The sequence below is a fragment of the Mercenaria mercenaria genome, chromosome 13 (assembly GCF_021730395.1).
Source record: "Mercenaria mercenaria strain notata chromosome 13, MADL_Memer_1, whole genome shotgun sequence".
Lineage (NCBI taxonomy): Eukaryota > Metazoa > Mollusca > Bivalvia > Venerida > Veneridae > Mercenaria > Mercenaria mercenaria.
The window spans coordinates 8,543,583-8,557,048 of NC_069373.1; the positions used below are offsets into that span (position 1 = coordinate 8,543,583).

At 36.6% G+C, this 13,466-nt stretch overlaps 1 protein-coding gene across 6 annotated transcripts in view; it reads left to right on the top strand.

Moving 5' to 3' along the window:
- LOC123529944 (uncharacterized) overlaps positions 1–13,466 on the top strand; it is a 63,241-nt gene that overhangs the window by 42,898 nt on the left and 6,877 nt on the right. For all 6 annotated transcript variants that reach the window (XM_053521139.1, XM_045310559.2, XM_045310562.2 and 3 more), the window contains exons 5-8: positions 6,583–6,733; positions 9,415–9,553; positions 11,832–12,227; positions 13,280–13,462. In XM_053521139.1, coding sequence (XP_053377114.1) covers positions 6,583–6,733; positions 9,415–9,553; positions 11,832–12,227; positions 13,280–13,462 — 869 coding nt within the window. The remainder of the gene's footprint in view (positions 1–6,582; positions 6,734–9,414; positions 9,554–11,831; positions 12,228–13,279; positions 13,463–13,466) is intronic.

Genomic DNA, 13,466 nt, shown 5'->3' on the forward strand with positions numbered 1-13,466 from the left:
TGGTTTATATGGACTTATATAGGGAAAAACTTTGAAAAACCTCTTGTTCAAAACCACAGGCCCTAGGGCTTTGATATTTTGTATGTGACATCATTTAGTAGTTTTCTACTAAGATTTTTCAAATTATCCCCCTAGGGTCAAATATGGCCCCGCCCCGGGGGTCACATGGTTTACATAGACTTATATAGGGAAAACTTTGAAAATCTTCTTGTCCAAACCACAATGACTAGGGCTTTGGCATTTGTAATGTAGCATCATCTAGTGGTTCTCTACCAACTTTGTTCAAATTATCCCACTAGGGTCAAATATGGCCCCGCCCTGGGGGTCACATAGTTCATATAGACTTATATAGGGAAAAGCTTTTAAAAACTTCTTGTCAATAACCTACAACATTCAGATTTGGACCACATGTATGGTTTTGAGTGGCAAGATGAACCGTGACATGAGTTGACCTTGATTTTGTGACCTACTTTCACATTTCTGTAGCTACAGCCTTCAAATTTGGACCACATGCATAGTTTTGTGCACTGAAAAAACCTTTGACCTTGACATTGACCTAGTGACCTACTTTCACATTTTTGAAGGTACAGGCTTCAAATTTGGACCACATGCATAGTTTCGTGTTCTGAAATGAAATTTGACCTTGATTTTGACCTAGTGACCTACTTTCACATTTCTCAAGCTACAGCCTTCAAATTTGGACCTTAGGCATAGTTTTGTGTACCGAAACAAACCTTGACCTTTACATTGACCTAGTGACCTACTTTCACATTTTTGAAGGTACAGGCTTCAAATTTGGACCACATGCATAGTTCTGTGTTCCGAAATAAAATTTGACCTTGATTTTGACCTAGTGACCTACTTTCACATTTCTCGAGCTACAGCCTTCAAATTTGGACAGCTTGCTTAGTTTTGTGTACCGAAATGAACTTTGCCCTTAAGATTGACCTAGTGACCTACTTTCACATTTCTGTAGCTACAGGCTTCAAATTTAGACCACATGCATAGGATTGTGTACCGAAACAAACTTTGACCTTGACATTGACCTAGTGACCTACTTTCACATTTTTGAAGGTACAGGCTTTAAATTTGGACCACATGCATAGATTTGTGTTCTGAAGTGTAATTTGACCTTGATTTTGGCCTAGTGACCAACTGTCACATTTCTCAAGCTACAGCCTTCAAATTTGGACCACTTGCATAGTTTTGTGTACCGAAATAAACTTTGACCTTAAGATTGACCTAGTGACCTACTTTCAAATTTCTCAAACTACAGCCTGCAGACTTGATGCACATGCATAGTTTTGTGTACAAAGAACTTTGTCCTTGAAATTGATCTAGTGACCTACTTTCACATTTCTCAAGCTACAGCTTTCGAATTTGGACCACATGCACAGTGATGTGTACGGAAATGAAATTTGACCTTGAGCTATTCATTAAGACTTGAAATTTGGAACACTCAAAAATGGCACATTGGTGGGCGCCAAGATCACTCTGTGATCTCTTGTTTTTCTATAATGTTTGTTTAACTGATAAATTATCAGCCTTTGGAACCAATATATTTAGATAACAAGAATATTCCTGGTTATGTTGGCCATGATTATTATCTTTGAAATATTTCAAAATCATATATTAATGTTGCTATAATATTTCTTTGCAAATATTTCAAAATCATATATTAATGTTGCTATAATATTTCTTTGCAAATATGAAATGGAGGAGAGTTGCTCATGTTAATCATTTGTCAAGTTCTGTACTAAGTAAGTATTAAGTAATGACTTTATTCAGTGAGGCTACACTAAGTACAAGGAAGAATTGGCTCAGGTGTACAGATGAACAGACCCATGATGCCAAAGTGTATGTAAAAAAGGAAAAGTTTTGAAGGATTTATGACACTTGGTAAATTAGTAACAACTTGGTCAGTTTTTCTTTGTTTTTAAGTTGTTTCTTTGTCAACAAATGAACAAGATCAACATACAGGATTATTCAAGACATTTTCCTGCAGCAATTTGGAGACTAAATGAGCCATGTCCTAGTAGACAGTCAGGTGTACTTGGTTACCTGAAGAAATAAGTAACTTCAATCATTGCTTATCTGTGGCAGGCAGACTGCACTCACCTTTGTTTTCCTTCATCACCATCCACCCCATGATGCTCTTAGTCTGTGTTGATATTTTATTTTGTCTTGCCTGTTAATGGTACAGCTCGTTTAAATGGGTCAACCGTGTTGTTGTACTTATAGAATAGACTGGCCCGGTTTATAGGTTGGTCAGGGCTACGGATATGTATTGTATTTTGCCATCGAAATATTTCTATAAAATGCTTCTTCCCCTTCCGTTTGGATCCGCCATGTTTACAAACATGTCCCTTACAGAAGAAAAATGCCTGCTGCGTACTCTTGCTGTGTACATACAGCGTATATGATGCGTACATGATGTGTACTGAAATCAATAGTACGCAGGATATACACCGCACATACACCGATAGTACGTTTGTTCAAATAAGGCTTTTCAATTATCCAAGTTAGAAAGCTTCAGGATTAATTCAAAATGAAAAAGAATATATTTTTACACTGCATGCAAGGTGCAGCTCAGAAATCACTAAGATGTAAGCTTCACAAATGAACATTGCAAAGAGTTTGGCAAATTTTCATTGTTCAGAATACCGGTAATCTGAACTATTCTATGCTATTAAGATAAAAGTTACACGGAAATCAAGTTCTTGCTTCCAAAAAAAAAAAATGTACAAATCCTTCCTGCATGAAGTGTACTTCAGACTTAAACTTATAAAAAAAAACTAAGTATAAATGCCAAAAAGAAATTGTACAAGTCTTTCCCGCGTATATGAAGTGTACTGCACAAATTTCAAAGTATCTGCGGTGTACATGCAGTGTACTATTTTCTTGTACAAGTCCCTCCTGCGTACATGCAGTGTACTCCTTAAATTTTCAGAGTCTGTGCTGCGTACTTGAAGTGTACTAGTGACCTCCTGCGTACATGCTGTGTACTCCTCGAAATAGTACGCGGCATGTACACGGCATGCGGTGTATGTAAAATGTACTCCTCTGGCGTACTGCTGTGTTCGCGGCATATACACAGCAAATACGCAGCATATACGCCACAGAGGCTTGCTTCTGTAAGGGGTTTGTTTATTTTATGGACTGTAATACCTAATTTTCTATGTACATTATTTTGTAGTCTGGCTACCCACTAGGTAATCTTTTTAAAAAATTTTTAATCATTTCTCTTATATATATTCTGACCGACGATTATCTCCAGTGTTTTGAGAAGAAAAGGGACGTAATTATACAAAATTTGTATAGCCTCAGGAGTTATCTCTTGTGAACAAAACACAGTCTGAACAAAGACTTATTATTTTGTAGTATTCTTTGCCAGATAGTTACGATACAGTAATTGTGATCCCATAACATTCAAATAGAATTACTTACTTGAAATACAAGACACTACCAACAGTTACTGTTAATTTACAGTTTAATACCAATAAAACATAGTCTGTATTCCTATTGTTGGGAATTGGTCTAAGATAGTAAATAAAGTGAAAAAAATAGAAATAAAGACTGTCATAAGAGCTGTCACTATTAGTGACAAATGCCCCTGAAGCCTGCCCAAGAATGCTACAGTTGTCTGTGCAAAATGACTAAATAAATGACTGCATGCGGAAAACCGATATGTCAAATTGTGACCTTGACCTTGACCCAAGAGATTTGGGTCACTGACATGACATGACACACCCTTGGGATTAGATGAACATTTGTGCAAACTTATTTCAAAATCCCTCCATGTGCCAAAAAGACCAGACACAAAAAATATCATAAATCATTTTGTGGCCTTGACCTTGACCTGAGATACCCAGGTCATAAGCATGACACCTTCTCAATATGGTTAACATTTAATTATGAGATATTATTTTCAAATCCCCCTATGAATGTTGAAGTTACAGCCCTGACAAGAAATTACACGGACACATGCAGGGGGAGTCGGGGTTGGGGGGGGGGGGGGGGATAAAAATTGAAAAGATTATCTAGTTGGTAGCCAGACTAATAAAAACATTGAAAGCTGTGGAAAGGGATGGGAAACATAGTATTACCCCTCCAGATTGAAATAGAGAGTAAGGTGCAATTGGCCACAGTGTACTTTTTTTTTTCTCTAGCAGTTCAGTCAGTTCAATATTTTAACCAGAAACTAGAACAAACTGCCAGTTTCTGTCAAAAAATATTTCCAAATCTCAGAAGGAAATGATGTATTTACATTGAAAGAATGCCAATAATATTTATCTACTCATAGTGTGGATGGTTTATAGTGGAATATAGACTTTTTTATTTGGGAAATTAGATAGCATTGATCAGATGGTGGGATGAATGTTTATAGTTAATCAGTGCATCAAACTGATTTGTGGCTTAATTATATATATATGTATCCATTAAGGTGAAGATACATGACAAATAGAGTTCAGCAAAATGTTGGCCTTCTTGCAGAAAAATAAACCACTTTGTACTGCAACAGTCTGTAGGCACCTTCTTTGTGGTGTATTTTGTATTTCCCATCTGTCCATAAAGATTTAATTACTTGTATAAAAGAATGCCAGATTCATTATTTAATAGCTAGCTACCTGAAGAGCACAATCTGTTTTTTGAGACTTCAGAATTTTGTCTATGATAAAGAAAAATACCAGGAATTTTGCCAATATGAAATTCAGAAAATGTATCTTTTGCAAAAAGAGGAAGAGAAGAATTCAAGTACAGTAACCCTATCTTGAAATTTTTTTATTATCTCCGTCTTCCAAATTTGTGCTGTTGATGAAAATTAAAGATTCTCTGCATTATAGTAATAAGAATGGTAATAAGAGAAAGTGTAGAATGTAGGAAACATAACCTTTTCCTGAAAGCATAAACCAGTACATTTTGTCTTGCAATTTTGAATGTCTCCTCTGCTTCAACAAAGGAAAGTTGCCAGGGATATGAATATCTCTCATACTGCCCTTTTTTAGCTCACCAGAGCACAAAGTGCTCAAGGTGAGCTATTGTGACCGGTCATTGTCCGGCGTGCGTCATCAGTCGTCTGGCATCCGTCAACATTTGCCTTGTGAACAATCTAGAGGCCACATTTGTGACCCAATCTTTATGAAACTTGATCAGAATATTAGTCTTAATGATCTCTAGGTCAAGTTCGAAACTGGGTCATGTGGGGTCAAAAACTAGGTCAGTAGGTCAGATCAAAGGAAAAGCTTGTGAACACTCTAGAGACCACATTTTTTTACCCAATCCTTGTGAAACTTGGTCAGAGTGTTAGTCTTGATGATCTCTAGGTCAGGTTCCAAACTGGGTCATGTGGGGTCAAAAACTAGGTCAGTAAATCAGATCAAAGGAATAGCTTGTGAACACTCTAGAGACCACATTTATGCCCCAATCTTTATGAAACTTGATCAGAATGTTAGTATTGATGATCTCTAGGTCAGGTTTGAATCTGGGTCATGTGGGGTCAAAAATTAGGTCAGCAGGTCAGATCAAGGGAGAAACTTGTGAACACTCTAGAGACCACATTTGTGATCCAGTCTTTATGAAACTTTGTCAGAATGTTAGTCTTGATGATCTCTAGGTCAGGTTCGAAACTGGGTCATGTTGGATTAAAAACTAGGTCACCTGGTTAAATCAAAGGAAAAGCTTGTGAACACTCTAGAGGCCACAGTTGTGACCCAATATTTATGAAACTTAGTCAAAAAGTTTGGCTTGATGATTTTTAGGTCAAGTTGGAATCTGGGTCATGTGGGGTCAAAAACTAGGTCACCTGGTCAAATCACAGGAAAAGCTTGTGAACACTTTAGAGGCCACATTTGAGACTCAGTCTTTATGAAACTAGGTCAGAATGTTTGTCTTAATCATTTCTAGGTCAAGTTTGAATCTGTGTCATGTGGGGTCAAAAACTAGGTCACTAGGCTAGATCAAAGGAAAATCTTTTCAACACTCTAGAGACCACAATTTAAGTTTTAAACTCATGAGAATTAGTCAGATTGTTTGTTTTTTTTGATAATCTATAGGTCAAGTTCGAATCTGGGTCATGTGGGGTCAAAAACTAGGTCACCTGGTCAAATCAAAGGAAAAGCTTGTGAACACTCTAGAGGCCACAGTTGTAACCAGATCTTTATGAAATTTTGTCAGAATGTTTGTCTTGATGATCTTTAGGTCAAGTTCAACTCTTGGTCACGTGGGGTCAAAAACTAGGTCAGTAGGCCAGATCAACTCTAGTGAGCAATATATAGGGCCATCATGGCCCTCTTGTTTCATCTCAGTATTTTTTTTTATTATGAATAAACATTACCTGTTTGTCTTCTGAACATTTTGTAAAAAAAATAACTCATCTGACATAAGGTCAAATTGACTTTTAGGCACTTCCTTTGAACTATTTACTAATTGTTGGAATAATGTGTGTCCATGCAGTCTCCATGGTAATATTGTGGTGGTAAAATGTCAAACAACTTAACCGCCTCTGCTTATAGACAAGGGCATTGAAATGATTTTCGAAAGTGCTTTTACAACAGTATATATTTATTTTTTTCTATTTTACAGATTTGTGAACCATACAGGAGAAGTGACATTCACATGTCGCATGATTCACAGTTTGCCGTTGTTGATGTCCGCTGTTCAGGTGTTTTACCACAACAGAATGGCAGCAGTTGCTCATCTTGTTGGCTCAGATCAGATTCCCCAACCATCACAGGTAATAGTTGACCATCTTACTTCAGTCCTTCCTGGATCTGCCTTTGATTTTAGCTTCTGTAAATGGGGCCAACTAAATGAGACACATTGATTTTAGCTTCTATAAATGGGACCAACTAAATGAGACACATTGATTTTAGCTTCTATAAATGGGACCAACTAAATGAGACACATTGATTTTAGCTTCTGTAAATGGGGCCAACTAAATGAGTCACTTTGATTTTAGCTTCTGTAAATGGGACCAGCTAAGTGGTCACTTTGATTTTTAAGCTTCTGTAAATGGGACCAACTAAATGGGTCACTTTGATTTTAGCTTATCTTAATGGGACCAACTAAATGAGTCACTTTGATTTTAGCTTCTGTAAATGGGACCAACTAAATGAGACACATTGATTTTAGCTTCTATAAATGGGACCAACTAACTGAGTCTGTGCACTTTGATTTTAGCTTCTATAAATGGGACCATCTAACTGGAGACTTTGATTTTAGCTTCTGTAAATGGGACCAACTAAATGAGTCACTTTGATTTTAGCTTCTGTAAATGGGACCAACAAAATGAGTCACTTTGATTTTAGCTTATGTAAATGGGACCATCTAACTGGAGACTTTGATTTTAGCTTCTGTAAATGGGACCAACTAAATGAGTCACTTTGATTTTAGCTTCTGTAAATGGGACCAGCTAAATGAGTCACTTTGATTTTAGCTTATGTAAATGGGACCATCTAACTGGAGACTTTGATTTTAGCTTCTGTAAATGGAACCGACTAATTGAGTCATTTTTGACTCTGGAATGCATTACATTTTCACTCTTTGACAGCATACAGTCATATAATATCATTTTTATATTTTGATATGTTTACCACCTAATTCATTGCCATATCTAACAGTACAGATGTTGGCATCTTTTTTTCTTGAATTTAAGGTAAAGGTACAGCATGACAGCATGAGCTACAAAGTTAACATATACTTACCTGGGCTTATTTTCAAGTCCTTTTGTTCTTATAATGTGAAGAAAGTGATATTTAAAAAACAGCTATTGGAGAAACATTGGCAGTTTAGCCTGAAATTGTTAGGTATTGTAATGGGTTTATACAGCAATTGCATTATTACGAAATATGTCTATATGAATACTTTACACTTCTATGGCTGTTTTATCAAATGGCCATTTGTTGTGATGTCTTCATTGACACCAAAAAAACCCTCATCTTTCACACATATGTCCATTTAGTTGATTGCTTATAGTAGAATAAATATACTGAGGATAATATTGGTTAGTGGTACCAACAACCAATACAGAATAAAATAAATTATTCTATTGTAAAAGACCAACGTTTTGTAATAGACCAATGTTTCGACTCCCACCAGACTTCTTCAGAGTTTGCGCATGCGTGAACCGCGCAAGTCAAATTTTTTCCATGAAATCAAAATATATTTATTTTACTGAAAACAGAAAACTTTTAAAACTTCTTTTACGAATTATTGTTTTTAAAACATATTGGACATTTTACAGTTGGTATATCATTAAAGATCGGCAAAAATCATAGTTTTTTAGGAATTTTCACCTGAGATCAGGATCAGTCAGCGCATTGTTTACATCTGGATCGCAAGACGCTCTTGAAAATCTTTACCAAAATAGTGACCTTGACACTTACCAGAAAACCCGGAAATGGCAATGTTTCAAACAGTTATTGTACTTTTTATCGCCGTGTTGCAAAATGAGGTAGCTCTAGTGACTGACTGCCAGACAGAGTATTGGCCTGATATACATAAAAACACATATAACATAAAAATTGTTGAAAATTCATTGCAAATTCTGATGAATGACAATCTAAAAGATAATTTTTGGACACCAGATGCAGGATCTCTATCTATATGCATATGCTTTAGTAACCAGTATACTGTAGATATAACATATGTGATGTACTACCACCTCACTCACACCAGGCGTGTCAAATCTCAGCCGGTAGAAATCAAAAACTGTATTAAATTGTACTTGATTATTTTGTCAGGCGACATTGCGTCAAATCCAGGACCTATCCGTTATCCTTGTGGAGGATGTTACAGGCCAGTGGCCAAAAACCACCGAAAACATTACGGAGTTAGTGATAGTGCATTAATGTTAATTACAAATTATTTAAGTAACAGAAAGCAATGCATTAAATTGGGTCAATAATAATGTATTGTATTGTATAGTGAATAAACAGAATAAATATAGTTTGACCCTAGAACTGGGACTGAGGTAGGCATACAGAGAGAAAATCCTCCTGTAGATGGTTAGATGTACAGAACTCACACAGCTAGTACTGTTGCATGTCTGTGCAATGTTGTAAGATTGAAAACTTTAAATAAGGCCATTGTTTTGAATGAAGATACAGTTGATAAGTGATTGATATATGTGATTTAAGAGATTGGATATGATTTATAGCTTTTCCAAGTCTTGTCCAAATTGTTTGAGGGCCTGAAAAAAAACCCAGAAAATAACTTTAAATAGTGTGATTATGCCTATGAGTTTTCCTGACCATTTAATAGCAGACTGACCTGCATGACTTGCACATCAGTGCCTTTAAATTAGTCATGTTACCACGTTAGCAAGATTATCAGGCAATTAAATTAAATGTGCAAAATATAGTAATGTTCACATCATTATGTCAGCACAGTAATTGACCAGTTGCTTCCTTGCAGTTGTCAGATCCCAAGAAGGTATTTTCGTTGAACCCAGGTGATGGACAGAGGGCTGTACTGATTAAGAGCCAACATGGAGATTGGGGCATCATACGGGGCCAGTGGACAGGGTTCAGGAAACATCAGCCAGCAGTAGCAGGTAAATATGTTCTTTGTGACTGTGCCTATTACATATTATAGCTTTCACTGTTGGCCTTTCTAGAGTATCAATTCTCAAAGAACATGATAAGAATATCACTTATACTACTTCTGTCCACAAGCTGCATGAGAGATGTCAGCTCACCTTACATCCTGGCTGATGTATAAATGGTTGTTTACGCAGGTAGGGATGGAGAGAATGTAGATTATTTGTTTGGACCATGGTTAACTATTGTTCTTTATCAATAAAAAACAAGGATAAACATCCAACTGGAAAAGCCATGTTCCAAGAATGCTTCCTCTTCAAACTGCCAATCCACAGCAGTGCATGCACAGATGCACACACGACCAAATACACACCCAAATGCGCTCAAAGACATAGACAAAACACAGAGATGAGGCTGAAACAAATAAAGGAACACAATGGAGCACCATATTGGAATGGTCAGTGATGAAAATGTCACTGGGGAACTTAAACTGGTTTATGGTGTTCAACCAACCTCACTCTTAACCACTATAAACATGTTCCAAAAACACACTTTATAGCAACATCTCTAGAATGCTGAAAGTTGTTAAACATTTCTGTAGTTTGTATTCCCATCTTGCAAATAGACACTAAAACACAAACATTCAAGCAAGTGACATTTGGAAAAAGTTGTGTAAACTTGTTGAGGAAGTAAAAATACAAAATATTTACAGTTCTCCAAGCGTCGGTATACTGCTTTAGTCTTTCTAGACACCTTTGCAATGCCATATACCATTTCATAATTGTGGAAATAGAAATGAGAATTCCACGTGGGTAAAACCAGATTACAAAAGGTTTCAAATGTATCAGAATCTTTGCATGTACTTATTTTGCAATATTGATATTCTCTATTCCCTTGGCAATAAATGTATTTGTAGGCTTAATTTCTGAATCAGACAGGGTAAAACAAGAAGAGAGAAGCTGTATGAACTGTTTGTGTTTAGTGGAAGAAGCCTGTTACTTGCTGGAGCTTCATTAACCTTTACCCTGCTAAATTTCTAAAATGGACTGGTCTATCATTCAGTTTGGGCAGTACCATTTATTATTTGAAGGGGTGTTCACTGAAAATTTCCTGACTGAATAGCAAACGGTGCAGGCTGATCTTAGTCTCCACTGGTCGCAAAGGGCACTTGCCGCCAGTAGGCTAAAGGTTAAGATCCTTAGGGAAATGTGGTCTAGCAGTTGAATTGGCAATGAATGAAAGTACTGTATTTCACAGTGTCTCCATATTGAATCTCATGTCTGTCTCTTACCAAAAAAAGCTTCTTTTTTTACTATTGAATTAATCAGAATAAACTTATGGATAATTTGACAGTATCTTCCCCTGGCAGATAGTGATAAATGAAGTCAAGGTATGGCTGACTGCCAGTAGCTAGCAAATCTTGTTCACTTTTACCATCCATCAATCAGAGACTCGGCTCTAGGCGGAACTCTTGGCTTTGTTTATGACTTTTTTACACAGCTTGATGTAATTGCATTTTTAGTCTCTTTTATTTGAATATTTTTGCATTCATATCATACACATGTCTGTTATAAGTTATTTCCCAATGTTTAGCAGTTGTCATAACCTAGAAGCAAACATTCATAAATGCTCTGTGCGTTGTGATGTGATTACTGTTCTGCAGTAAAAGACAAAATGCTGGTTGTAATATATAATTCTGTAGCTGCCTAATGTGTTTTTGATTGCATTCTAAGATTATACTGTAGGATTTGGCTCACTCTTAGCAATGCAGATTGTATTTTTCAAAATGTGAATGGCATTAGTGCTATTATGTCGTATTTGAGGCAACATATTTTGGCAACCTGATTTTAAAAGATGTGGAAGACTGTGACAGCAATAGTTTCAGACAATAAAAGCCAACTGCAGTAAATGTTTTTTGTCCATTGTTTCTGATTTCTTTATCTATAAGCTGCCAGTTCCACCAATGATAGATGATAGGGGCTCAGAGAGTGAATGTGGTCATCAGTGTTGAAGTTCGGCTTGTATTTCTGCTTGTACTAGTGACATGAAAGTTCAAAATGAAAGCAGAAGGATGTTTACTAATTGATGGGTGAGAAAACTGAAAAATGACAAAATGAAAAACGAGAAACCACTCAGTTCAATTAGGAGTTCATGGTAAAGTCATGATTCAGTCAAAGTTTTTCACCTTTGGATGGTGCCAGGATGTCTAATACCGGTATGCAAGTGTTTAGAAAATATTCTGATAAATCTGCCAGTTTAATGCTTTTACTATTTATGATGTTTATTTTGCAGCAACAAAGGGAAAGAAGGCAAAGAAGGAAGTACCATGGAACCCTGGTACCCTGTCTGTATCATTCTACAAATGTGCAACTGGTGCCTGGCAGCATATAACACTACCCTACCTCCAGGAGAACTTCAAATTCACCATACAAGATGCTAACATTGACCTGAGGTGTGGGACCATTGAAATCAACAGCGAGTCAAATGAGGTGGCTGAAAATCTTGCCCTGGCCTTCTCAGTGGCCTTATTGCATGTGCTCTGCCAACCTAGGTACAAGCCTCCACCACCACCAGAACCTATCCCAGTTACCGTTGAGCCACCTCCACCATCCCCAGAAACCAAGGAGCCCCCTAAAGAAGAGGAGGAAAAACCAACAGAAGGAGCAACTCCTCAGGAAGGAGCAGAAGGTAAGCATTTTATTTAAGAGATGATGTATCTCAGACAGTGATTTGTCATTGAATAAAATTATTGTTTGGAGTTCCGGATAAGGATGAAGGAATAATACACAAAGGGGCAGCACATACGCATCTGAATGACAGTGATTTTATTCAAGAGAAGACCACTGTATTTTGATTCTAATTATCAATGACTATTATCTACATCCATAGAATCCACCAAATATTTGCCAGGTTTGTGTGGTTTTCTTTTCCAGTGCACACTATGATTTTTGATGCTATGACATAATAATTGTGACATACAGAGATTGTGTTGCATAATAACATACAGTTTCAGTCTTCTTTGTATATTAGGGAAATATATCTGGTCCTGTTAGAATACTGCATTTAGGTGAAGAGATGTAAGCTAATGAAATTGATATTCATCATATAGATTGGCATATTAAAGTACTTAAAACCCAAATTAAGTTGCACGTAAGTGGAATTACTTGTCTTTTTCTTAAGCTTATAGTGTATTACAGAGAATCTGTTTCTAAGTGATATAATAGCGAATTTATGCAGTAAAGAAAAGTTGCAGCTGTGCCTACATTGACAGATGTGCACATCTCATGTCTAAACCAGTAATTCAATTACATTTACACATAAATGCATTGCACATTTTTAAAGGTATAATACAATGTTTTAATGTTTACAGCTTGTGTATCGTTAGGATGCAGATAATAGTTTTCTGCAATAATAAATCTTCATCTGTCAAAATTTACATACACTTAAAATTATTAAATAGGTAAACAGCTTCCATGGGCTTTAGTTCATACAGACAGAATAAACAATGTCTTGAAGCTACAAAAGTTGAGCAAATTCCTTATATTGTCGATAATTTCGAGTGATTAAAATGAAGAAAATATAAGGAAAACAGCCTGGACCACATGGTTTGCATGACTGAGCCAGGATGCTCAAGCAATTGATACTTAACAAGCATCCTTTTGCTCAAGTAGAATTTCTTGTACTTTAGGATGTTTGTATTGTACTGAAGCTTAGTAAGAAAGATTTATCTATATTTCAAGGTGAGAGTCCACCAGCAGAAGGGGATGCACAGGAGGAAGCACCAAAGACAGAGGAGGAGAAGCCAAAGGAGCAGCCCAAGACACCCAAGAGTCCTGCTAAATCTGAACCTCCAACTCCTAGCAAGAAAGTGAAGGAGGTTCCACCTATACCTACCTTTGAACTAGGCCTTGTCTTAGCTGCAGGTAA